General features: G+C 44.7%; 1 protein-coding gene across 4 annotated transcripts in view; it reads right to left on the minus strand.

Annotated features, from left to right (window-relative positions):
* The window catches only part of TENM4 (teneurin transmembrane protein 4), a 1150563-nt gene that overhangs the window by 445797 nt on the left and 678130 nt on the right, over nt 1-26636 (minus strand). For 3 of the 4 annotated variants that reach the window (XM_033948174.1, XM_033948172.1, XM_033948171.1), the window contains exon 6: nt 21978-22187. The exons of the other annotated variant lie outside the window; for it this stretch is intronic. In XM_033948174.1, coding sequence (XP_033804065.1) covers nt 21978-22187 — 210 coding nt within the window. The remainder of the gene's footprint in view (nt 1-21977; nt 22188-26636) is intronic. 4 annotated transcript variants of the gene reach the window in all.

The raw sequence follows: 26636 nt of genomic DNA on the forward strand, positions 1-26636 counted from the left end.
CATTAGTTTAGCAAGAACTTGTCCAACTTTGTCTTGAAACCTTGGAGGGTGTTTTCTCCTGTAACAGCCTCCGGAAGAGCGTTCCAGATTTCTACCACTCTCTGGGTGAAGAAGAACTTCCTTACGTTTGTACAGAATCTGTCCCCTTTCAACTTTAGAGAATGCCCTCTCGTTCTCCCAACCTTGGAGAGGGTGAACAGTCTGTCTTTCTTTACTAAGTCTATTCCCTTCAGTATTTTGAATGTTTCAATCATGTCCCATCTCAATCTCCTCTTTTCAAGGGAGAAGAGGCCCAGTTTCTCTAATATCTCACTGTACGACACCCTCCTGCCGTTGCTCTCAAAGACCAGTGCCCTAACTGAGACTAGCCTTATCTGCGTACGTTCTGGTTCAGCAGGAACTTGTCTAACTTTATCTTGAATCCCTGGAGGGTGTTTCCCCCTACAACAGCCTCCAGAAGAGCATTCCAGATTTCTTCCACTCTCTGGGTGAAGGAGAACTTCCTTACATTTGTACGGAATCTATCCCCTTTTAACTTTAGAGAGAGCCCTCTCGTTCTCCCTACCTTGGAGAGGGTGAACAACTAAGTCTCTCCCCTTCAGTACCTTGAATGTTTCGACCATGTCCCCTCTTCTCAAGGGAGAAGAGGCCCAGTTTCTCTAATCTCTCGCTGTACGGCACCAGCATTTACACCAGGTTTCAACAAACAAATACCGATGCCCAAAATCAGGCGTAAAATATCTGCTAGGCTAGTAGCAATCAGGAACGGGCACTCGGCACCAAGAGAGGGAGTGGTTACAGCTGCTGCCTTAGCACCATATGGTTGCGAGTTCATGCCCTCTGAACTCTGGGCAGGTCACTTAGGGCAAGATTCACTAAGCAAACCGATCACGTACTGATTGGTTTGCGACCCAATTCACTAACCTCTGTGCCGATCCGATTCCGATCCGTTGCATGCAAATGAGGGGAAACAGAATGCAAAGTAGGAAGGGCCGTGATTCACTAACAAAAAGCAGGCACACCGACTGGGCTGGCCGACCCCAAAACAAGCGACGGCTGAGGGCCAGTCGCTTGTGCAAAGACCCTGCTCTCAGCCCCGATTCTCCTGCCTTTTGCCGCCCTGCTCAACCCCGATTCTCTTGCCGACCCAATACTCTCCTGCTTTGCCTCCCTTCCCCTGCAGCGCGAGCCCGTGGTTCAACCCGCTTTAAACCCGCGGGTTAAAACCACAGGCTCGCGAGTAAAAAAGTTAAAAAGAAGCACGAACTGCAAACGCATGCACCGACCATCTACAGGCAAAGTAGATGATCTTCGCATCCGTGTCGTCGGAAGGGGGGGCGTGCCTCAGATCGCCCCCATTTGCATGAAGATGGTTGGTGAATTGGTCGGCCTGCCTCCAATCACCCACGGATCGCCTACGGATCGGAAGGTTAACGAATCTAGCCCTTAATCCCTCCATTACCCCAGTTACTAAGTTAGATTGTGTGCTTGCTGGGACCGATAGGGAAAACACTTAAAAGTATCCAATTACTACTCATTGTATTATAAACCGTTCTGGGTGAATCTCTTCATGAAAAAGGCAGTAAATGTGTATTGCAATCCTGGACTTCACAGGATCCCCCACTGTACCGGAGCTGGAGGAATCAGATTAATTTACTGGCAACCTGGGAGGACAGGAATGCACAACTGTTTCCTAAACTCGATTACTGTAATGCCATTTACCTATGCCTAACAAAAAAAAAAATCTTCGCAGACTCCAGCTCATCCAGAATACTGCGGCCAAACTGATTTTTGCTAAACGCAAATTTGATCATGTCTCCCCTTTACTTACCAATCTTCACTGGCTCCCAGTACTTTCCAGAATTCACTTCAAATGCTCCTGCCTGGCTTTCAAGATCATTCATGGCATCCTTCCGCCACTAATCCCTCTATCCTTCCTCGCCCTAACGCCTGCTACCACCAGATCAGCCCACAGACATAAACTATCCTTCCCCTCTCTACACGGCATCCTCCACGCAGGTAAACTGGGAAGATCTCTCCTCTCCAAAATCCCGGGCCTTTGGAACGATCTCACTATCCCGCTGCGGAACCTGGGCTCCCTCCAACTGTTCTGAAAACAACTGAAAACCTGGCTTTTCTCTAATATATAACATCTCTTCTTCTGCTTACTTCCCCTCTTTTCATATGCTCTTGTAAATTCTCTCTCCCCTCTCTTCTTGTATTTTTAAGCTTTGTAAACCGTGTCGAGCTCCACTTCCGTGGAGATGATGCGGTATTTAAACTTAAGGCTTAGTTTAGTTTAGTTTAAACACAAAACAACATGGGGTTGTTTTTTTGCAAATATGGGAACCTTATCTACAAAATGTGTCCTCCACAGGACAAAGGGTTAGATTCACTGAACCTTCCGATCCTATACCGACGATCACAAAACCAGTTTCCCTGACCACAAACCGATTCACTAAACTGCTGTCCTATCAATGTCCCATCTGATCCGACCCACCCATGCAAATGAGCAAAAACCCCATGCAAAACAGCCAAGCGATTGATTCACTAACAATTGCTTGGCTCTTTTGCATCCGGTTTTACTACTGTCAAACCCGACTGCTTGGTTTAAAAAAATAAATAAATAAATAAATTTAATGGCACTATTTTGTGTGAATTACACAGGCAAAATATCAAGCCAATTAAATATATATATATATCATTTGCATGCAAAAAAAAAAGATAGTGAATAAATCTCCGTTTTAAAATCGGCCAACAGCGATTGAATCGTTATCTTTAGTGAATCTGGGCCAACGGTCTTATCTTTAATAAATTGGGGACCTGATAGATGTGGAGAGTTAGTGATTAGATAGCATGGGTAGTGTGACCATATGGCTCCAGAAAAAAGGGGACGGATTGAGACATCCGGGTTTTACTTCCATTGAAAGCAACCAAGATGTCTCAATCTGTTCTCCTTACTTCCATTGCTTTCAATGGAAGTAAAACCCGGATGTCACAATCCGTCCCCTTTTTTCTGGAGCCATATGGTCACACTAATTATGGGGTAATCAATGATGGGAAGGGAAGGCGAGGTGGGTAGTATTGGGGGGTGTTCTGTCTTCCTCTCTAGGAAGCTAGGTGGTTATAAGACTCCAGACCTCATAGTTTAAAGTTGGAGAAGGGAATATTCAAATAGAATGATGTATATGCTTTATTCTAAGTTCATGGACATTCTCCTGTCACCACACAGAAAAAAGTGGAAACGGACAATGAGCACGCCACTGAAGATCACTGACGTAAAAACAACTTGTTTACACGAGCACAAGCTGTGGACCCGACAGAGCACTGTGTTTCGGCGTCTAAGACACGCCTGCATCAGGGGTCACTGCAGCGTGAGGATTCACAGAGTTCAGGTCCTTAGGGCATTCGGTTGAGGTATCCCCCTAAAGAGAGAGCTTTGACTCCATGAGGACTCTTGAAAGCTAAGTTTTTCTGCAAATTACATTCTACGGAGAAAACTGCTATATTTAAGAACTGTCAGATTTAAACGTTTTCACCGATACATGTTTGATTTACTCGATTCCAAACTTGCACTGGGCACTTTACTATTTATTGATTGTTATATATATATATATGAAAGACACTTTGATATTTAAAAGGTTCATGGGGGGAAGGAAGGCGATGTTTGTGGGTATAATCCTGTAGGGCGCTTGGTGCGCTCTTGCGCTGAGGATTAACCCAGGTGAACTCCTTTGGAGCTTGGTTTCTCTCAGGAAGTTCCCAGGACTGATTAGTCTTCCTGTGTGTACCATGTTACAAATTTAATTTTTCTTAATTCTCTTTCAATAGAGTGAGTGCCGGTGCCTAGTTGGAATAGAAGGGACTGAAGCAGGTCTAGATTTGAAATTGACCCCTTCATATTTATAAAGAACTTTAGGCTTTTTGATACTGTGGCTGACTATCCTGCTGTCCACGGAGAACCTACGTTACAGGTAAGTAACTACACTTTACATACCAAGAAGGCAGTGCAGGCAAATCTCTCTCATGCATGTTTATTGTGGATATCCTGAAAACCTGGCCTGCCAGTAGATCTCGAGGACCGGACTTGGGCAGCCCTGCCCTTAGGTAAAACAAGGTTCGATCTAGCTAACGCGCAAAGGTAGCCAAAAGCGCTGAAAAGCTAGTGGACCTGTCATCTGTGAATCATCACACTACAGTGACCCCTGATGCAGGCGTGTCTTAGACGCCGAAACACAGTGCTGTGTCGGGTCCACATCTTGTGCTTGTGTAAACAAGTTGTTTTTATATCAGTGATCTCCGGTGGCGTGCTCATTGGCCGTTCCCACTTTTTTCTGTGCGTTTTTATACCTGTGGGTTCCTCGTCCTGTTGGACTTTTTCCATTCTCCTGTCACAATAGAACTGTTATCAGACACAATTTTTCATAGGTCCTCTCTTGTTTGGGTGTCAGGTCAAAAGCGCGCCGGGACAAAGGCGCACACAGACAATTGAGCGCAGCGCAGAGGCGCGCGCCGCACAAAATTACTGTTTTTAGGGCTCTGACGGGGTGTGTATGTGTGGGGGGAACCCCCCCACTTTACTTAATAGAGATTGCGCCGCGTTGTGGGGGGTTTGGGGGGTTGTAACCCCCCACATTTTACTGAAAACTTCACTTTTTCCCTGTTTTTAGGGAAAAAGTTCAGTTTACAGTAAAATGTGGATGGTTACAACCCCCCAAACCCCCCATAACGCCGGTGCGATCTCTATTAAGTACACTGGGGGGGTTCCCCAACAAAACCCCCTGTCTGATCCCCTAAAAACTGTAATTTTCTTCGGCGCGCGCCTCCGTCTTGCGCTCAGTTGTCGGCGCGCGCCTTTGTCTTTCGCAGGGTTGTCTATGAACCCTTGTTTGTGATTTGTTTATTTGAAACACCAATAAAAAAAAAGTATTTAAGCATAATAATTCCACAATTAGACTATGTACTGCAACTCATTAAATTTCACTATCTCAGCCAAATTAATGAGAAAAATTCAACTCATACAAAATACTGCCGCTACGCTGATTTATGGTCGAGGAAATTTGAGCACGCTCTTCCATTACTGATGAAACCGCACTGGCTTCCTTTTGAAGTGAGAGTAACGTTTAAGGCGGCAGGTTTTGCACATAAAATAATTTGGGGGCAGACAACTTTCCCCCCTCTTCTACGAAACCGCGCTAGCATTTTTTTAGCGCACAGAGCCGTGCTGCATGGCCCGGGCTGCTCCCGACACTTATGGAGTTCCTATGAGCGTCAGGAGCAGCGCAGGCCATTCAGCGCGGCTTTCTGCGCTAAAAACCACTAGCGCGGTTTCGTAGAAGAGAGGGTTTATGTTTAACAGAGTTAATTATACAGTCAGATCTTATAAAATTTTTGATAACTGTTTTCTGTATCAGATTGCTTTGACATAGACCCCCCCCACACACACTTTTACAATACCGCAAACGCGGTTTTTAGCACTGGCTGGCGCGCTGAAAGCTCTGCGTTGCTCCCGACGCTCATAGAGTTCCTATTAGTGGCGGAAGCGGCTCAGAGTATTCAGCGTGCCGGCCTGCATTAAAAACCACTTTCACGGTTTTGTAAAAGATGGTTGGGGGGGGGAGAGAATGAGTCTCTAACATTTCAAGTTTCTTTTCAATGATGTTTGAAAATGTATTTATTTCAATATCCCATTCAAAGAGAGAGAAAACACCCCCAAAACAGTGAGAAAAATTCAACCCAGAATCTGGATGAACACGAGACAAGTTTATTCTAGCTGTTTCAAATTATAACATCCAATATAATAAGAACATAAACATAAGAACATAAGCAATGCCTCCGCTGGGTCAGACCTGAGGTCCATCGTGCCCAGCAGTCCGCTCACGCGGCGGCCCAACAGGTCCAGGACCTGTGCAGTAATCCTCTATCTATACCCCTCTATCCCCTTTTCCAGCAGGAAATTGTCCAATCCTTTCTTGAACCCCAGTACCGTACTCTGCCCTATTACGTCCTCTGGAAGCGCATTCCAGGTGTCCACCACACGTTGGGTAAAGAAGAACTTTCTAGCATTCGTTTTGAATCTGTCCCCTTTCAACTTTTCCGAATGCCCTCTTGTTCTCTTATTTTTCAAAAGTTTGAAGAATCTGTCCCTCTCTACTCTCTCTATGCCCTTCATGATCTTGTAAGTCTCTATCATATCCCCTCTAAGTCTCCTCTTCTCCAGGGAAAAGAGTCCCAGTTTCTCCAATCTTTCTCTATCTCTCTCTATTTCTGTCTCTCTCTCTTTCTTTCTATCTCTCTCTATATATATTTCTCTCTGTCTTTCTGTCCCTCTCTATTCCCTTCATGATCTTGTAAGTCTCTATCATATCCCCTCTAAGTCTCCTCTTCTCCAGGGAAAAGAGTCCCAGTTCCTCCAATCTTTCTCTTTCTCTTTCTCTCTCTCTCTCTCTTTCTCTCTGTCTCCTTTTCTCTCTCTCTTTCTGTCCCTCTCTACTCTCTCAATGCCCTTCATGATCTTGTAAGTCTCTATCATATCCCCTCTAAGTCTCCTTTTCCCCAGGGAAAAGAGTCCTAGTTCCTCCAATATTTCTCTATCTCTTTCTCTCTCTCTCTCTTTCTTTCTCTCTGTCTCCCTTTCTCTATCTCTTTCTGTCCCTCTCTACTCTCTCTATGCCCTTCATGATGTTGTAAGTCTCTATCATATCCCCTCTAAGTCTCCTCTTCTCCAGGGAAAAGAGTTCCAGTTTCTCCAATCTTTATCTATCTCTTTCTATTTCTGTCTCTCTCCCTTTCTCTCACTCTCTTTCTTTCTCTCTCTCTCTTTCTTTCTCTCTGTCTCCCTTTCTCTATCTCTTTCTGTCCCTCTCTACTCTCTCTATGCCCTTCATGATCTTGTAAGTCTCTATCATATCCCCTCTAAGTCTCCTCTTCTCCAGGGAAAAGAGACCCAGTTTCTCCAATCTCTCAGCGTATCAAAGATTTTCCATCCCCTTTATCAGACGCGTTGCTCTCCTCTGAACCCTCTCGAGTAACGCCATGTCCTTCGTAAGGTACGACGACCAATATTGGACGCAGTACTCCAGATGCGGACGCACCATCGCCCGATACAACGGCAGGACAACTTCTTTCGTTCTGATTGTAATACCCTTCTTGATTATACCCAGCATTCTGTTTGCCTTCTTAGCGGCCGCTGCGCACTGTGTCGTCGGCTTCATTGTCATGTCCACCATTACCCCCAAGTCCCTTTCTTGGGTACTCTCCTTTAATAACATCCCTCCCATCATATAGTTATACCTCGGGATTCTGCTTCCCACATGTATACATTTCTCAACGTTGAACTTCCATCTGCCATCTCGTCGCCCATTCCCCTAGTTTGTTCAATTCTTCGCAGTCCTCTTTAGTCCGAGCTCCACTAAATAGTTTGGTGTCGAACGATAATGCAGCAAACCAAAAGATGGAAATAGTGGATCCAAAACAGGACTCCTGAGGAAGGCAGATCCAGCCGAAACAAGGTCCTTTCTATCTTTTGGCTCCACCGAGTTGGTACATTATCGTTTGGTTCAATTACATTGAATGCTATAATTTGATACAACTACAATAAACCTGTCTTGTGTTCATCCAGACTCTGGGTCAATTTTTTCCCCCACTGTTTTGCGTGTTGTTTTTTTAAAAGCTAGCTATTTAGAGGACGTGAAAAAATAATAAGCCTCGCGAGCAATCAATCAAGATATAATTAAATAATTAATAGTCTCGATGCAAGTGTGTGTGTGTTTCCCAACTGGCCCACCCTCTTCCCTCTAACCCAGGGGTGTCCACCTCAGGGCTTTAACGCGCATAACAGCGCACGCTAATTTGCCTGGAATGCGCTCACGAGAGAGGTGGTGGAGAGTAAAATGGTGACGGAGTTAAAAAAAAAACGTGGGATGAACACAGAGGATCTAGAATCAGAAAATAATAGTAAATATGGAAGAACTAAGGCCAGTACTGGGCAGACTTGCACGGTCTGTGTCTGTATATGGCCGGGAGGATGGGCTGGGGAGGGCTTCAATGGCTGGGAGGGTGTAGATGGACTAGAGTGAGCTTGGTGTCAGGTCAAAAGCGCGCCGGGACAAAGGCGCGAGCAGACAATTGAGCGCAGCACGGAGGCGCACGCCAAAGAAAATTACTGTTTTTAGGGCTCCGACGGGGGGGTGGGTGGGGGGGAACCCCCCCACTTTACTTAATACAGATCGCGCCACGTTGTTGGGGCATTGTGGGAAGTTTGGGGGGTTGTAACCCCCCACATTTTACTGAAAACTTCACTTTTTCCCTGTTTTTAGGGAAAAAGTTAAGTTTACAGTAAAATGTGGGGGGTTACAACCCCCCAAACCCCCCACAACGCCGGCGCGATTTGTATTAAGTAAACTGGGGGTGCTCCCCAACAAAACCCTCCGTCGGAGCCCCTAAAAACAGTAATTTTCTTCGGCGCGCGCCTCCGTCTTGCGCTCAGTTGTCGGCGCGCGCCTTTGTCTTCCGCGTTGTTGTCTATGAACCAGTGAGCTTTGACGGAGACGTCAGTAGTTGGAACCTAAGAACAGTGCCGGGCAGAGCTTTGGATTCTTGCCCAGAAATAGCCAAGAAGAAGAAAAAGAAAAAAAACCCCAACAAACTTTTAGATTGAATCAGGTTGGACAGACTGGATGGACCATTCGGGTCTTTATCTGCCGTCATCTACTATGTTTAAACACTATTTCTAGTGTACACGGGGCTTTGCACCAGCAAAGATAACACCCTGGGTGTTGATAGCACGAGATGGATCCTTCTTGAGCTCGAGTTGACACAGCTGTGGGAAGAAAACCTAGCCGGGATCAATTTTTTTAAAAAAAGTGTACCACAAATCTGTCTTAGGTATTCTCAGACACTTCTGCTGTTAAAACAACCCGGGTGTGTAGCACGCAACTGGCGCTCTAATGGTATTGCAACTTAGGCCTTACCAAAATAAGCTTTTCACTAATTTCACCATTTAAATGGCATAAAGAACCGTCTTTTGTTCTGCCAAGTCTAAGCTGGCTAAGCCCCGCAGAAACAAAACTTAAAGGACCTCGGGCAATTAATCCATTTAAAAGGGTTAGGGGAGGCTCGTTCTTAAGACATGCTGCGTTGTATGGCGCTCGGCTTCTCACCCCTCCACACTTTTGTCCTGCGGGTTGCTGGAATGCATGCTAAGTCAGCGGTGGCTTTCAAAAGGTCACCTTTGTTTCCCACTGACGGGGCCAGGACGGCGAAATCTTAGCGGCTCAACAAGCCAGTCGCATTTGTACCTGCACAGCTCATTACTGAGCAACTGAAGCCTCCGAGCCAGGGAGACCTCCCAAACACACTGTCGCAGCGTGGGACATATTTCTGCCAAGCTGCAAATTTCTACACGCCGCAGGGACCCCAGGGAACTCAAAAAGTGTCTGAAACCACTGTAGCAAGCAGCAAGGACTCCCCGAGCACGGATAAATAACCAGACAGCCGAGAAGCCGAGCGCATCGATAATACAATACTGTCAGGCAGCCCCACTGTAGACTCCAAACAAGACCTTGTCTGTACATAAGCTAATTAGCTGAGGCAGAGATTAAGCATTTTAATCTTTCTATTCTCTTAAGCATATATATTCAAGACCTGTCATAGCCACTGACTTTCACCATCACAATTTGCAAACACTGAATCACATTCTTTAAAAATACAGGCAACACCACCAGGTTTTAAAATATTCCCCATCTTTTTATAATTATATCTACAGGCAGACTAACTCTCGACACTGCAACATAAGGGTCTGATTAATCTGCAGTGCCTAATGCAAAAAGGCATCGTCTGGGATGAGTTATACGGGGCTTAAAGTCTGGGCTATTTATATTTCTCAGCAAACACAATTACTACGACTACTATGACTACTAATACCAGAGCTGGTATTGTGATGTCATAATGTGTTACTCCACCAATGCCTAAGAGCCAACCTCATCAGTGATGTCACAATGGCTTGACTGTCCTTTATTGGCTCACTTTTACCACATTTTGATTTCTAGAGTGGCGCAGTGGTTAAAGTTACAGCCTCAGCACCCAGAGGGTTATACCGAAAAATTAAGGTCAGTTTTAAATTGAGCGACCCCCAAATCACTATCTAACACCCACTACAATTCATGCTCCGAAACTCTGTTGCACAGTGTAACCAGAGCTGGTATTGTGACATCATAATGCTTCATTCCACCAATAAGAGCCAACCTCATCAGTGATGTCACAATGGCTTGATTGTCCTTTACTTGGCTCACTTTTACCACATTTTCATTTCTAGAGTGGCGCAGTGGTTAAAGCTACAGCCTCAGCACCCAGAGGGTTATACCAAAAAATTAAGGTCAGTTTTGAATTGAACGACCCCAAATCACTATTGAACACCCACTGCAATTCATGCCCCAAAACCTCTGTTGCACAGTGTAACAGGCCCGATATTCAGTCGGCAACGATCAGCATTTTGTTGGCTACCGCCGGCTTTAAACCCCTGAAATTCAACGTGAGACCATGTCCGGGAACCAGCATTAAATTTCCAGAATCGGCTAATGCACAGCCAGTAAAATGAAATATTCGGTCTACAGGGCTTGATGGACCATTGGTCTGACCCAATATGGCTATTCTTATGTTCTTATAGTTTTGTTATTGAGAAAGACATGGGGAAAGCTACTGCTTGCCCTGGATCGGATTTGGTAGCATGGAATATTGCTACTCCTTGGGTTTTGGCCACCGTGAGAACGGGCTACTGGGCTTGATGGACCATTGGTCTGACCCAGTAAAGCTATTCCTAGGTTATTAAGATCTCTAATATGTATCGCGTTAGGATAAAATCTTATAGTATAAATATGGCAAATTTTAACCTGTTAATTGTATATTACAGTATGTTAGACTGCAACCCGTTCTGAGCTCTTTGGGAAGGATGGGAAAGAAAATGAAAGAAATAAATAAGAGGCTGATTCTATAAACAGCGCCTAGAAAAACAGTGCCGACCGTGTGTCAGTCACACTTAGGCGCCGTTTACAGAATCGCGGCTAGCGGCGCCTATGTAAAAACGTAGCTGCCCGAAATGTAGGCCGGGGTTTTAAGCGCCTCATTTTCAGGCGCCCGTGTTTTGGGGGAAAATTGCTTAACGGCGCCCAAGTCACGCTCTGCCCACAGAAATGCCCACTTAGGCGTTAGGTGCTGTTAAGCACCATGTGACAGGCGCCTAAATCGTCCACTTAAATTTCTGAGGCTATTAAGGGTATTTTGCCAATTAAGTTAGGCGACTAACTTTAGGCCCCCTTTTTAGAATCAGCCCCTAAGTCTGCAGTTACACACCTAACATCAGGTGTGAGCACTTATACCCACTCAATGGCCAATATATTCATTTATTTATTTGGATTTCTAGACCGTTCTCCCGGGAGCTCAGAACGGGTTACAATTGACATTCAGAGTTAAATACAGGACAAAATTTACAGGCATTTGTAGAGAGAGGGGTGAGAAGAGAGGGAACAAGGGGAGCATGGGAAGGGAGGAGGAAGAGGGTTGAGAGAGAGAGAGACGGAGTGGGAGATTAAGGAAGGGAGGCTGTCCGTTCCTAACTGTATTCAATTCTATAACTGATAGTAATCTATAACCTACATGGACGCGCCCTAAGTCACTAACATATTCCCATCCCGCAGATCCAAGTCCCCTTCAGCTGTGCGCTATCATTTTATATGTTCAAACTGTAGAACACCAACTAAGCGCATAACTTCAAATCAAGCACCAATTATTAATACCAATTAGCAACTAATTTAACAATGACATTTTGCATGTACACTTCTCCCTCCGTTTTGGCGGTTTCAGCAATCGCGGTTTCGATTACTCAGGGTTTTTAGCTTGCTGGCCCCGGCCCCCCCCCCCCCCCCCCCCCCCAATTACATCAGCTTGCATGGAGAAATCGCCGATTCCAAGCGTTTGCAGAGAAAATCGCCGATTCCCGGCGCTTTCTTCACCGTGTTTTGCCTCTCCTTCAAGAACAGGCCAGGTCTCCCACCATCTTATTCGTGGTTTTACCATAGTCACGATGGTTTTTAATAGAAAACAACGAATAACATATGAAAAAGTTATTTGCGGTTTTTCTGTATTTGCGGTTCTATTAATCCCCTATCACAGCAAATACTGAGGGAGAAGTGTATCTTGAAGTATTCTATAACTTGCGTTGCATTACTATGCATATGAAGAGTCAAATTGTGTGTGCAAGTTTACAGAGCCGGGGGGGACAAACGTATCTCTCTAGACTGCATCCCAGCTGTCTTCTTTTACAATTTTACTGAAGAAAAGCCTCTCAGACTTAATGAGTTTTACTAGAACCTGTTTTACTGCTCGTCACCTGCATTCAAAACATATCGGCACCGCGCAGTTTCTGTCAGTAGTTGTGGAAGAGCTCACTGGAACCCATTTAAAGACACAATCATTCTTCTATGCTACTCCATGTAAGAATAGCATCGCTCAAAGCACAGATCCGAAAGGAATTTCCTACCCGATTAACAAAGCCATCAAAATGTTAGGGGCTACCAAGGCTCGCGACAAAGTATTAAGGGCCAGGAGGTAACACTCCAAACGAAGATCAATCGTGTCCACACACTCGCTTTCTCAGTGGATGGTTACGGATGCGAAAGCTGGACACTATGGACAGAAAGAAGATCGACTCATTTTAGCTTTGGTGCTGGAGAAGGATTTTAGACGTGCCGTTGACCGCCAGAAGAACTAACAAATCGATTCAAGAGGAGATCAAACCGGCTATGTCACTTGAAGCCCAAAAAATATTTATAAACTGCTTTAGACCAAAGTACTGTACAATCAACATACAAAATGCAATAAATACGACAATACGTCAAGCAGAATAATATTGGGAACTACAAGAACAAGGGGGCACTCGGAGAGACTGAAAGGGGACAGGTTTAGAATCAATGCTAGGAAATTTTTCTTCACTCAGAGGGTGGTGGACACCTGGAATGCGCTTCTGGAGGATGTGATAGGTTAGAGTACATTAAGGGGGTTCAAAGAGGGATTGGACAAGTTCCTGAAGGATACGGGGATTGAGGGATATAGATAGAGTTAGAGATAGGACCATGAAAGGGTATAGATAGAAGAAAAATGGGGGATTAAAGGGTTTTAGACAAAGGATCACTTACAGGTCATGGACCTGATGGGCCGCCGCGGGAGCGGACTGTTGGGTGCGATGGACCCCAGGTCTGACCCAGCAGAGGCAACTTCTTATGTTCTTATGACATCTCGTTTGCCTTTTTTGATCATTTGCTATAGTTTGAGGCAAGGTGTCTTCCCTTCACGAAGAATACAATACATAATGAATAATGAAGTTACGACTGTCTTATTTTGGTCACGCCATCGGAAGAGAGAGATCACTGGAGAAGGACATCGCGTTTGGGAAGATCGAAGGAACCAGGCGAAGAGGGCGACCTGCAATCCAATGGATGGACAGGCTGAAAACAACCATGGTGATGACGCTGGAGGACCTTTCCGGCCTAGCACAAAACCCAATTTCTTTTTAGGTTCGCAATTCATCAAGTCGCTAGGGCTCGAGCACGAGTCGACGGTACCTAACACCACCACCCTGGATCAAAATCTGTCAATGACTGCCCGTACCGACTCAGTACTTCGAAAATGTTTTCACACATTATGGAAACTGACTTTCCGTCGCCTTCAGAGTGCCATCAATTTATGTACGGAAACATCCCAGAGTTGCTTAAAAGTAATATACTCAATTACTTCCGTATTCACAGGGGTTAGGGGCAGAGCCGTCCCGCAAATATGAAAAAAACGCAAATAATATTCAGGCCGGTTCTACCCCTAACTCCCGCTTCCCCCGGCTATTTTAAGCCCCGAAAGCCCCCCCTTAAGCCTTACCTGATGGTCTAGTGAGTTTTCAGGGCAGGATCGATTTTCCCACGCTCCTGTCCAGTGCAGATCGCTCACAGGAAATGGCTGCCTTGAGCTCCCGTAGTCTCTCAAGCCATTTCCTATGAGCGAGCTGCCCGGGGCAGGAGCGTGGGAAGATCGCTCCTGCCCCGAAAACCCGCTAGACCACCAGGTAAGGCTTAAGGGGGGGCTTACAGGGCTTAAAATAGCTCCAAAAATGAAAGTATTTTTTTTTTTTCGTTTAAAACCGCGTAGATACGGAATTCGCGAATACGGAGGGGGAAGCGTATACCAAAAAGATCTTTGAGTTCTGAGAATTTAGCTTTACTGAAGACATCTGTGAACCCAAGACTTGTCGAGACTGGTAAAATGACCTTCTGTTGCGCAGGAGTTAAGTTATGGAACTCCTTGGTGGGTCAGATACGAAATTGCTGTGATAAAGGTAGGTTTAGAAAATTTTTAAAGACGTAGATATTTGTAGATGCCTTTTTTTAGTTACTTTTGATAAAGCTGATGAACTATCCATGATCTTTTTAATCTACATTATGCTATTTCCTTGAAGATTGTTTTTACGTTTATTTTATTATATGTTTATTTGTCTATGTATTTGTTTTTATTATGTATTCATTTTAAATACTGTATATATGCTTATGTTCTTATATAATTTATGTAAACCATTTAGTTTTAAACGGCATATAAATTTTTAAAGTAAATAAAATCATACATTACTTTGACACGGCCTCTTTCACATTACTGGTTCAGCCCTTAATCCTAAGTACTTTGGACTATTGCTGATTACCAAAAAAAAACCACTTACACAGACGGCGATTTATTCGAGCGCCGCTGAAGAAATCAGACCACATAGCACCTTGTTATTGGAGGCCACACTGGCTTCCTATTGAGGCAAGAGTCGTTTTTAAATTTGAACGTACTTGTCATAAGGCGTTGCATGGTCTTACTGCAAACGATCTCACTGATCATTTTGTATTTTGCTAATCCAAGGCGCTCTGTGCCTATTTCTGCATCTTTTTGATTTCCACCTGTTAAGGGTTGCACACACAAAAGATATTCTCAGAGGCCGCTTTCATGCCAAGCTGCAATTAGGGATAAAGAACTTAATAAATCTTTGAAAACTCATTTATATGTCAGGTCTTTCTGATATTACATTTGTGATTTTGTTGTTTCTGTTTTGCTTAATTTTGCTGTAGAACGCGTAGATCTGCAAGGTATCGCGTTATACAAATAAATTTGTTATGTTCATGGCTCCTGTTTTCTAAAAGTAGCATAACTTGAAGCATAAACAACAGCTAATTTCTCATGGCTACCCCTCCCCCTCTAAAGCAAACACAAGAGTTTTTTTTAATAGGACCTACAGGGACCCCTGAGGAAGACAGCAGTGTCGAAACATGGACCGTGTTGAGTCCAATGTTCCCCGTGTATTAGGTCCTAGACACTTTCGAGTTGTTTTACTAAAGCCATCATCTTCAACATCAACCCTCCTCAAAGTTTCTCGTTTTGGTTGGTACCCCTCCCCCTCTGCCAGCCGCTGCTTTCTTTCTTTCTAATCTTCCTTTTTTGACAATCTGCCAAGGTACTCCTCTTGCCAGATGACGGTTGAACGGGAATTCTCTCCTCCAACGTCCTTATGCCCGTTGAGGCCACCACAATGTTGACTGCAAGTTGAAAGGGAAGGCATTCACGAAACCATTGCCCCCCCTCACCACTTATCTAAGTGCTATGTTGGCCCCTGTCCAGTTGAGTCACAGGGCTGCCATCATACACAATTGTGTTGGAATGATATGACCTTGGAGATTCACAATTTTTTTTTATTTTTCATTTATCTAAAAAAGAAAGTGACACGCGGCTGAGAAAAGCGATCGAGTTGGGTAAAGAGGTACACGAGTTCTGCTTTTGATTAAAAACAGCGCCCCCTGCAGCCCATGGATAAGAAACTCTCGCTAGTGCTTCCGCGTACACATTTGGGTTGGCTCCTTATCGCTTTCTTTCAAAGCAGCACAGATGAAAGAAAACAGCATTTTAAAGTATTCATTAAAATAAGATTTTGAAAACTGTATGTATCTTGACCGACACCTATTAACAGTTCCCTCACTCAAAATCATTAATTCACGGTTCATAGACAACGGCGCGAAAGACAAAAGCGCGCCCGGACAATTGAGCGCAGCGCGGAGGCGCGCACCGCTCAAAATTACTGTTTTTAGGGGCTCCGACGGGGAGTTTTGTTGGGGAACCCCCCCCACTTTACTTAATAGACATCGCGCCGGTGTTATGAGGGGGTTTGGGGGGTTGTAACCTTCCACATTTTACTGTAAACTTAACTTTTTACCTAAAAACAGGGAAAAAGTGAAGTTTTCAGTAAAATGTGGGGGGTTACAACCCCCCAAACCCCCCACAACGCCCCCACAACGCGGCGCAATGTCTATTAAGTAAAGTGGGGGGGTTCCCCCCCACACACCCCCGTCGGAGCCCTAAAAACAGTAATTTTGAGCGGCGTGCACCTCCGCGCTGCGCTCAATTGTCTGGGCGCGCCTTTGTCCCGGCGCGCTTTTGACCTAACACCTTAATACACGGCGTCAATTCATCTTCTCTGTCACAGCCCCCCCTACATGAAATTCCCTCCCTATTTATTTATCTAGACAGATTTAAGAGCAAGTTAAAAAATTTTCTGTTTAAAGACTCATTTGATAGCTAGAAAGCCTGACTAGGAGCCTCAATTGAATCCTATTTCATAACTTTTTTGAAGCACTCTCCCTCCATTCCTATTGTTTTTTTCCCATACGTGTCTTACTTACTATCAACAACTTGTATTTCTCTTCCCATCCTCTCCTTTTTGTTTCAATATGTTTTGTTAGGTTAGTTCTAAGTGTTTGTTTTGTTTCCCCCTAAAATTTTGTAATTTTATTGATTTGTACATCGCTTAGAATTTTGAATAAGCGATTAATCAAATTAATAATAAACTTGAAACTTGAACATGTAAAAATTAGCATCAATTAATAATAATATTTTTTAAAACCCCAGTAAAGACCTCTCCATCCTCCCCTTATCCCATTTACCTCTCCCTACCTCACTTGGTTGGGTAATATCATTATGCATTGTTCATCCTACTTCAGTTTTAGAAAATTAGTAAAAACAAAATTATTTAATCGATTTGTAAGTTAAGGTTTTACTGTCTTTTTACTTTCACATTGTATGTACGTACTGATGATTTTATATTGTGTTTTATTCCCTGATTGTCCAGCACTTCTTGTTGTAAACCGCCTCAAACTATTATGGCTTTAGCGGTATATAAGAATAAAATTATTATTATTCCTTAACTCTAATGGATATTCACAGTACTTGAAATCTGCTCCTCGCAAACCTCCTAAGGAGAAAATCTTTTCCAGTTATGAAATGGCATGAACAGGAAAGCAGAAATTTGATCTCGAATGGCCTCCCTTGTAATCCAGGGCTGTCCACAGTTCTCTGGGCTATCAAAACAACGGAGAGGCAGCGGGAGTCTGTAAAACTCAATTTCACCTTTTTCGGTAGGCCCCATAGTTCACCTCTGCTGACATCTATCCCCCACCTCTCCCTTCCCCCCCCCTCACGACAAGTTTCCTAGCTCCAAATACAGCTTCAAGTATACCTAAGGTTAGTGCTCACTTGTGAAATCCTGTTTCCCTCCTCCTCCCTATTGTCTTCAGGTTAAGAGGTCATAAAAGCACCCTGCATTATCTCCTTCACAAGTCATTAAACCCTACACATCCTTGCAATGAGATGGTGTCTTCTTACATTACTAAAGTAAAGGAGATAGGGGGCTCTCCTTACACTGCTCCCATCCCCCCTGGCTGACTTATCTATCAGTGGAAGAACTGTGGAGTGGTGTTTCTGGATCACTCTACACTTCCCCCTCCATATTCGCGAATTCCGTATCTGCGGATTCGCTTATTCGCGGTTTTAAACCAAAAAATTCATTTTCATTTTTCAGGCTATTTTAAGCCCTCCCTTAAGCCTTACCTGGTGGTCTAGTAGGTTTTTGGGGCAGGAGCGATCTTTCCACGCTCCTGCCCCGTGCAGATCGCTCACAGGATATGGCTCGAAAGACTACGGGAGCTCAAGGCAGCCATTTCCTGTGAGCGATCTGCACGGGGCAGGAGCGTGGGACGGTCGCTCCTGCCTGAAAACCCGGCAGACCACCAGGTAAGGCTTAAGGGGGGGGGGGAGCTTTCAGGGCTTAAAATAGCCGGGGAAGCGGGCGTTAGGGGCAGAACCGGGCCGAATATTATTCGTGGTTTTTTCATATTCGCGGGCCGGCTCTGCCCCTAACCACCGCGAATACGGAGGGGGAAGCGTATACATTTTAAAATGTTTTCCCTTTACCTATTACAGTACAGTCAAACCTCGGTTTGCGAGTAACGCGGTTTTGCGAGTGTTTTTGCAAGACGAGCAAATTTTAACTCGCAAAATGAGTCGTCGCCTTGATAAACGAGCGCGTACGCGCGCATCACGTGTAAGCACGCACTTCGAGGAGCGCTTATGTTGTGTGTGCCTGTACCGCTCATCGACGCCCATGCGTGCTTATACCTAACGCGTGCGCAGGTGATCGTTTAGCGGGACGGCGCTCGTACCAAGTACAGCAGCCCGCGCTTCACGGTTCGCAGCGTGTAAGTGTGCCGCATCTTGCCGCACATCTTGTGAGGCCTTCTCACAAGTGCAGCTCGTGCGCACTTCACGCGGGTTATTTGTTTTACTTGTATTTTGTATTAAGGCTTCTGGGTTGTGGAACGAATCATCTGAGTTTCCATTATGTCCTATGGGGAAATCTGCTTTGATATTCGACTGCTTTGGATTACGAGCATGCTTCTGGAACAAATTATGCTCGCAAACCAAGGTTTGACTGCATTTTGGAAGCACGTGCAAAACTTTGTCACGCCAATTAAATCTATCTGAATCCCAATCTGCATTGTCCTGACTTCAGAACCACTTTTTCATTCATTCCTGCTGGCTCAGTAAAAATAGGAATTCATGCAAGCGAGTTAACAAGAACAAAAATGAAAGATGAGAGCAATTTCACCGCCAGAAAAAAAAAAAAAAAAATCGTCATCCAAAATCCAGCCAATAACCCCTCGGGTTATTTCTCGTCGGCTTGAATCCCTGCATCACAGACTGCCGTTTTCTGGTTAGTCTCTAAGAATAACCCTATATCCTGAAACTTTTTATTTGTTTCGTGCTTGACTTTTCTTTGCTCGGTGCAACAAGGATTTATCTTGTGCTATATACACAGAGCTATCGATATCTGGCAACGCTTCAGAAACGATATTTCCATAGAGGTTTACCATATCAGGAGCAGGTTGGCGCAGGTAAACAGGCAACAGTAATTTAGGTCTTCAGGCCGTAACAAGAGACTAGGGGGTCACCCCATGAAACTAATGGGTAGCAGATTTAAAGCAAGTGGGAGAAAGTATTTATTTTTGCACTCAACAGTCTGGGGCAAGATTCTCAGAAAACCGCGTTAAAAAGCGACGGTCTGCTAATGCAGCCGTGTTGATAGCGAATTTACAAAAGCGAGATAGTCTCCGAAAATCTGGCGTGCAAATGATGTCGGCAGACAGCTGTGAAGATTCGCTAAATTTGCATGCATCGAGTCGCTGGTGCCAGTAGCTGGCACCTACGCAGAATATACAAGGAAAGAGGCGTGCATGTGCGCATGGCCCTGGAAAGCAATGCGATCATCAGCACGTAAAGAATCGGTGGCCCCATATTAACCGTAAGCGGTGTGTCAATCATAGGCATACAACAGCTATTGGACGAATGGGAGGGGAGAAGCAACGTCGACTTTTTTCAATCGCGCATACAACACGCCTTTCTCTCCAAAAAAACTACTATAATTCAGGTAAATCTTGTCATTTGTTTTTAATGTAAAATTTTATCAAGACCCACCGCCAGAAACACACAAGACAAGGGTATCCTACATGCGCACAAGAAGAAACGTTGGCTTTTAACAAGCGCGCATAAAACATGCCTGACTCTCCCATAAAAGAAGCGTGATTTTACACCCTCCACTTATAAAATATATAGATACACATTTTTTCCTTTTCATTAGCCACAGTCAAAACACAAGTGCTGGCACGGTAACGGCACCCCCTCCCCCCTGGACCAGTGGCTGCTTTTTGTCGCCAAAAGCCAATGCCGCTCTTTGAAAATGCGTCGGCAATTTTTAAGAATCCACCGGAGGCCTTGTTTCAATGTTAAAGAACGCATTTTGAACGCCATTGTCAGAGACCGCTAGAAACCTCGTTAAAGACAGAGATAATCCATTTTGACAGTCCGCCGCTAGAATGCGCGCAGGCTAAACCGCCGGAAAACTGTTTGGCGACTGCGTTAAAGTTTTGAGAATCTTTGCCCTAGGTGTCTAATATAACAGGGTTTAAAAAAAGAGAGAGTGGATAAATTCCTAGAGGAGAAGCTCATAGACAGACAATGGCCACATCTATCTCACATCTCAGAAAGCTACCACTCATCTCCGGGAGAGAAACGATGTTCCCTGACTTGACCGGGCCATTCATCAGAGACAGGATGCTGTGTTTGATGGATCTTAGCTTGACTCAGCATCCCAAATCTTAAGGTTCTTTTAACCAGTTAGCAAAACAATTGGTTAAGCATTAAAATATAAATACCAGTACCAATAGCAGTAGTAATCTATTAAGAAATGTGGAACAGATTTTAAAGGTTTAGGACAGATCAGCACCTAATTTCTTCAAACTCCCCCCCCCCCCCCCTGGTGTTAGTGGGCTTAGAACACACGGGCACTGGAAACCAGGACTACTGGAGATGCTGCAGTGTGAAAAGGTTTCTCATGCACCTCAACTAAAATTGTTCCAGCACCCCTGCAGGATTGTGGTCTTGCTCTCTCCACTCCCACACTGTGGACTGTCCTGCGTGTCCACCCCCATCTGCAAAGCAATGCTTGTTTCATACTGTCCCACCTTCCGTCCCTAAAAACCCCCCAAAACTTTAAAAAGTTTTTTTAAAAAACCCCAAAACAACCAGCAAAAGCTCCATTCACACTAAAAGGTATAAATTAACCAATTTTTTGTTAGAAAGCGATGCTTGTTTCATACTGTCCCACCTTCCCCCCTAAAACCCCCCCAAAAATTTAAAAAGTTTTTAAAAAGCCAAAACAACCAGCAAAAGGCTCCATTCACACTAAAAGGTTTAAATTAACCAATTTTTTGCTAGAAAGCGATGCTTGTTTCATACTGTCCCATCTTCCCCCCTAAAAACCCCCAAAACTTTAAAAAGTTTTTTTTTAAAACCCCAAAACAACCAGCAAAAGGCTCCATTCACACTAAAAGGTAGAAATTAACCAATTTTTTGTTAGAAAGCAATGCTTGTTTCATACTGTCCCACCTTCCCCCCTAAAACCCCCCAAAAATTAAAAAAGTTTTTAAAAAACCAAAACAACCAGCAAAAGGTAGAAAAAGTTTTTTTAAAAAACCCCAAAACAACCAGCAAAAGGCTCCATTCACACTAAAAGGTAGAAATTAACCAATTTTTTGTTAGAAAGCGATGCTTGCTTCATACTGTCCCACCTTCCCCCCTAAACCCCCCCCCACTTTAAAAAGTTTTTAAAAAGCAAAACAAACCAGCAAAAGGCTCCATTCACACTAAAAGGTTGAAATTAAATTTTTTTTGTTACAAAGCGATGCTTGCTTCATACTGTCCCACCTTCCCTCCCCCAACCCCCGACTTTAAAAAGTTTTTTAAAAACCAAAACAACCAGCAAAAGGCTCCATTCACAATAAAAGGTAGAAATTAACCAATTCTGACATTCACTCTATTATTTTTGTTAGTTACTGCAAGAAAGATCAAAACGGCCCGATGCATTATTTTGGCAAGATTTCAGAAGGAAAAGAGTGGCTGCAGCAGGGAAGTGGGGGGGGGGGGGGCAAGAGCTCAACCCCCTCCCCCAACCCAAGCAGTGGGAGCCGGGCAAGAGCCATGCGCAGAGCGGGGCAAAAGAGAAGAGCGATGCACTGACTCACCGTTGGCGGAGACCCCGGCGCTGCCGGAGCCGTTGCGAGCTCCGAATGAGCCGACGCTCAGCTCCCCCTCCGACTCCGAGTCCGGCGGCGGGCCGGCCCCGCCGTCGCCTAGCAACCCCCGCCGCCTCTCATTGGCTCCCGGGGAAGGGGGCGGGGAGGGGGACTGTTCGAGGGGGGTCGACGAGGCGGAGGAGCAATGCAAAGGCGCACCTGTGGAGCACAAGCAAACGAGACAACAACAGTCATAACAACACAGTACGGGGGGGGATCCCTAAAAACGCATGCATGAAGAGAGGACGATGTGCTCAAATGATGCACCTTCCGTGCGGAAAACTTGAGGGGGGAAGCAGGGGGGGGGGGGTGATAACTGCTGAAAGGACAAGGGGGGGGGGAGGACAGCCTGGGAAAACTGCATTCAAGCTATCGATTGCTTTTTACAAAGAAACCCTAGAGCTGGGCTGATTTTCAAAGCCACTTTTCTGCATTAGTGGGTTGCATAAGTGCACTTGTCCAACGTGCGGGTAACAATTCACCTATACTACTAAATTGCACTGTATAGGGCAGTGGTCTCAAACTCGCAGCCCGGGGGCCACATGCGGCCCACCAGGTACTATTTTGAGGCCTCGGTATGTTTATCATAATCACAAAAGTAAAATTATTAAGGCTTCGCCAAAAGGAAAGCTTTATAAACTATAAAGAGTTTTACCTCATGCAAAATTGTCATTTCTTTAATAAGACATTAACTATTTTTTCTGAGGCCCTACAAGTTCCTCCAAATCCAAAATGTGGCCCTGCAAAGGGTTGTTGGAGACCACTGGCCTAACTGTAACCATGACATCCTGTTTGTCTTTGGGAAGCAGAGCTGAGATTGTGATGTCATAATGCCTCATTCCACCAATAAGAGCCAACCTCATCTGTGATGTCATAATGGCTTGATTGTCCTGTTCTCCCCTCTGCCCTCCAACCCAGCCAGCAGATTAACTGTTCCCCCTTAACTCAGTGATCTCAAACTCGCGGCCCGGGGGCCACATGTGGCCCGCCAGGTACTATTTTATCATAATCACAAAAGTAAAATAAAACAGTGTCTTGATCATATGTCTCTTTAGCTATAAATTGCAATATTATTATTAAGACTTAGCCAAAAGGAAAGATTTATAAACTATAAAGAGTTTTACCTCATGCAAAATTATTAACTATTTTTTCTGACGCCCTCCAAGTACCTACAAATCCAAAATGTGGCCCTGCAAATGGTTTGAGCTTGAGACCACTGCTATAGGGATAGTGGTTCTGGGGTGGCATCTGGACCTGTTTTGATAAATTATCTTTTTATTTAGTCTGGAAAAGTATCCGTGCATTCTGTCCTGGGATAATTCTCAAAGGTTTACTTTTTTGAAAAAGCTGCAAAAAAAAAAAACAAAACCAAAAAACTGCAGAGCAAAAACAAATGAATATACTTTTTATCTGTGAGGGCAGTTCTAAAATTGCCCCCTAAAGTGATTAAAAACAAAGGTTAAAAAAATGTACACAATAGTAAGAAAAAAAGGATAAGAGCCCTTTGTGTTCAACCAGTTTCAGTGAGGGCTGTTGTTTCCTGGCAAATACTGAAGCCTCTCCTTTATTTATTTATTGGGATTTATTAAGCACCTTTATGAAGAGATTTGCCCAAGAGGTTGAGGTAAGAGCGGATAGCGTAGCTGGTTTTAAGAAAGGTTTGGACAATTTCCTGGAGGAAAAGTCCATAGTCTGTTATTGAGAAAGACACGGGGGAAGTCACTGCTTACCCTGGATCGGTAGCATGGAATATTGCTACTCTTTGGGGTTCCGGAATCTTTTGTTACTCTTTGGGATTCCAGAATCTTGCTACTCTTTAGGATTCTGAATGGAATGTTGTTACTCTTTGGGATTCTGGAATGCTGCTACTCTTTGGGTTTTGGCCAGGTACTAGGGACCTGGATTGGCCACTGTGAGAACGGGCTACTGGGCTTGATGGACCTTTGGTGTGACCTAGTATGGCTGTTCTTATCTCTTACTTGTGCCAAGTATAAGACAATCAAGCCATTGTAACATCACTGCTGAGCTTGGCTCCGAGGCATTATGACATCATAATCTCAGCTCTGGAATGTTGCTCTCATTGGGGTTCTGGAATCTTCCTATTCTTTGAGATGCTGGAATTTTGCTATTCCTTGGGTTTTAGCCAGGTACTAGAGACCTGGATTGGCCACTGTGAGAATGGGCTATTGGGCTTGATGGACCATTGGTGTGACCCAGTATGGCTGTTCTTATGCTCTTACGTTTGCCAAGTATAGGACAATCAAGTCATTGTAACATAATTGCTGAGGTTGGCTCTGAGGCACTGTGGAATGAGGCATTATGACATCACAATCTCAGCTCTGGAATGTTGCTCTCATTGGGGTTCCGGAATCTTGCTCTTCTTTGAGATGCTGGAATGTTGCTACTCTTTGGGTTTTGGCCAGGCACTAGGGACCTGGATTGGCCACCGTGAGAACGGGCTACTGGGCTTGATAGACCATTAGTCTGACCCAATAAGGCTATTCTTATGTTCTTAAAATCCTGTTTGTAACCACCTGTCCAAGCCACTAGGGGTTCCTTTTACAAAGCCGCTGTACCGGCTGCTGCTGCAGTTATCGCTCCGACACTCATAGGAATTTAATGGGCGTTGGAGCGTTTGCCGCACAGCGGCCCCTACCGCAGCATTGTAAAAGGGAGTAGACAGGGAAAATGCTTGAGTAACTGAATAAATTCATGTAAACCGTTCTGAGGTAGAACAAATCTTAGTTGAGATAGCAGTGGAAACTTACTTCCCCCCCTCCCTCCCCCCCCCATCTTTTACTACGCCGCAGTAGAGGTTTCTACCACAGCTCGGAGCGCTAAATGCTAGCATTTACCTCGCCAGCCCGGGGTAAGAAGCTCTTCCGTGGTTTAGTAAAACCCAGAGTTAATGATTTAGGGCCCCTTTTATCAAGCTGCTCTAGAAGGTTTTAGCACGACCAGCACGGTAAATGCTCCGACGCTCATAGAATTCCTAAGCGCGTCGGAGCAGTTAACTCACGCTAAAAACCTCTAGCGCAGCTTGATAAGGGGAGGGGGGTTAATTTGGGTCCTCCTCCTCCTCCTCCCCCCCCCAGGAAGTGCAGTGCAGCATTAAAAATGGAAGGAAAATGCACACAAAACATATAACATTAAATGCAAAGTAGAACATTTTAACATTTAAAAAAAAAAAAAAAAAATCTTGAAAACACTTATAGCACTGTGAATATCTGCAGGGCAATAAGACTGCTTTATAAAACATTTGGAGATTTAAAGGCTTTTGATACCATTATGTAGGGTTACCAGACCCATAGACCCGCCCCCAGTTCCACCCACCCCTGCCCTGTTACGCCCATGCCACGCCCCAGCCTCACCCCTAGTACTGCCCCCCTCAGCCTGTTCTTGTCGGTCGATCGGGCATCCGTGCATGCGATGCGATGACATGCGTGCGCACCTGTGACATCACCGCGTTGCAATCTGCTTTTCAAAAACGGGTAAATCTGAACATCTGGTAACCCTACCATTATGTATTTTTTTTTTTTCCTGGAATAAATCCCAGTTGTATATAGCTATGAACATGTGTACCTGACAATGAAAGCTACTCGGTAGGTTTCAGAAACAAAATAACAGTACCTTTCCCTTTCAAAACACCGTGGGCTAGATTCACTAAGCCCACCTTTCAACTTTCAACTACTTAGCACCCTCTTTGCGACCCAATTTCCCTCCGACCCGATTCACTAACCTCTGTCCTGATCATCCTCCGATCCGCACATGCAAATGAGGGAGAACGGCATTCAAAAGTAGGCAGACAGCGATTCACAAAAAAAAAAAAAAAAAAAAAAGAGGGACACCGACTGGGCTGACCGATCCAAAAATAAGCGACTGCTGAGGACCAGGTCCTTTCCGACTGTCTTGCCTTCTGCCGCCCTGCTCTCTGCCCCAATCTCCTGCCTGCCACATCTCCTGCTATCGCCCTGAATCTCTCCTGCCGCCCCGACTCTCCTGCCCTTCCCCTCAGTGCAAGCCCGAGGGTTAAAACCACGGGCTTGTAAAGAAATAAAAAGCAAAAAAAAAAAAAAGAAGAAGTTTCCTGCAGGGCACGGAGGGCCAGCGCATGCGTCGGGATCACTATAGAGCGATCCCGGTGTTCGGTTGGGAGGGGGGTGTTTCGGATCGCCCTCGTTTGCATGAGGGCGATTCGTGAATCAACTCCCCAGACACGGATCGGATCCGGATCTGTATCCCTGATTTCTTCTAATTAAGCAAAAGTCTGAGCCACACAAATAGTCCAGCACCTACTGATACTGTATTCTTGTCAACTTTGGAGGGGGAGGGGTTTCTCTTCTCACGGTTATTTAAAAAAAAAAAAGTTTCACCTTAGTTTTTCTTTTTGGAGGGCGAGCTTCTGTTTAACTTATAAATATGAGAAAATGAATGCTGACATGCTGGGGCATAATAAGATATTCAAATTAGTTTGGGGTCCATTGACGTCTTTTGTTGGTTTGCTATAGTTGTCCTTTATCTTTATTTTCCGTTGTTTTTTTCACCCACACATCGTGGGGGGGGGTGTAAATCTTTTGTTTTGGAATTATTCATGATGGTAATGATGGA

Source organism: Geotrypetes seraphini, chromosome 6 (genome assembly GCF_902459505.1).
Source record: "Geotrypetes seraphini chromosome 6, aGeoSer1.1, whole genome shotgun sequence".
NCBI lineage: Eukaryota > Metazoa > Chordata > Amphibia > Gymnophiona > Dermophiidae > Geotrypetes > Geotrypetes seraphini.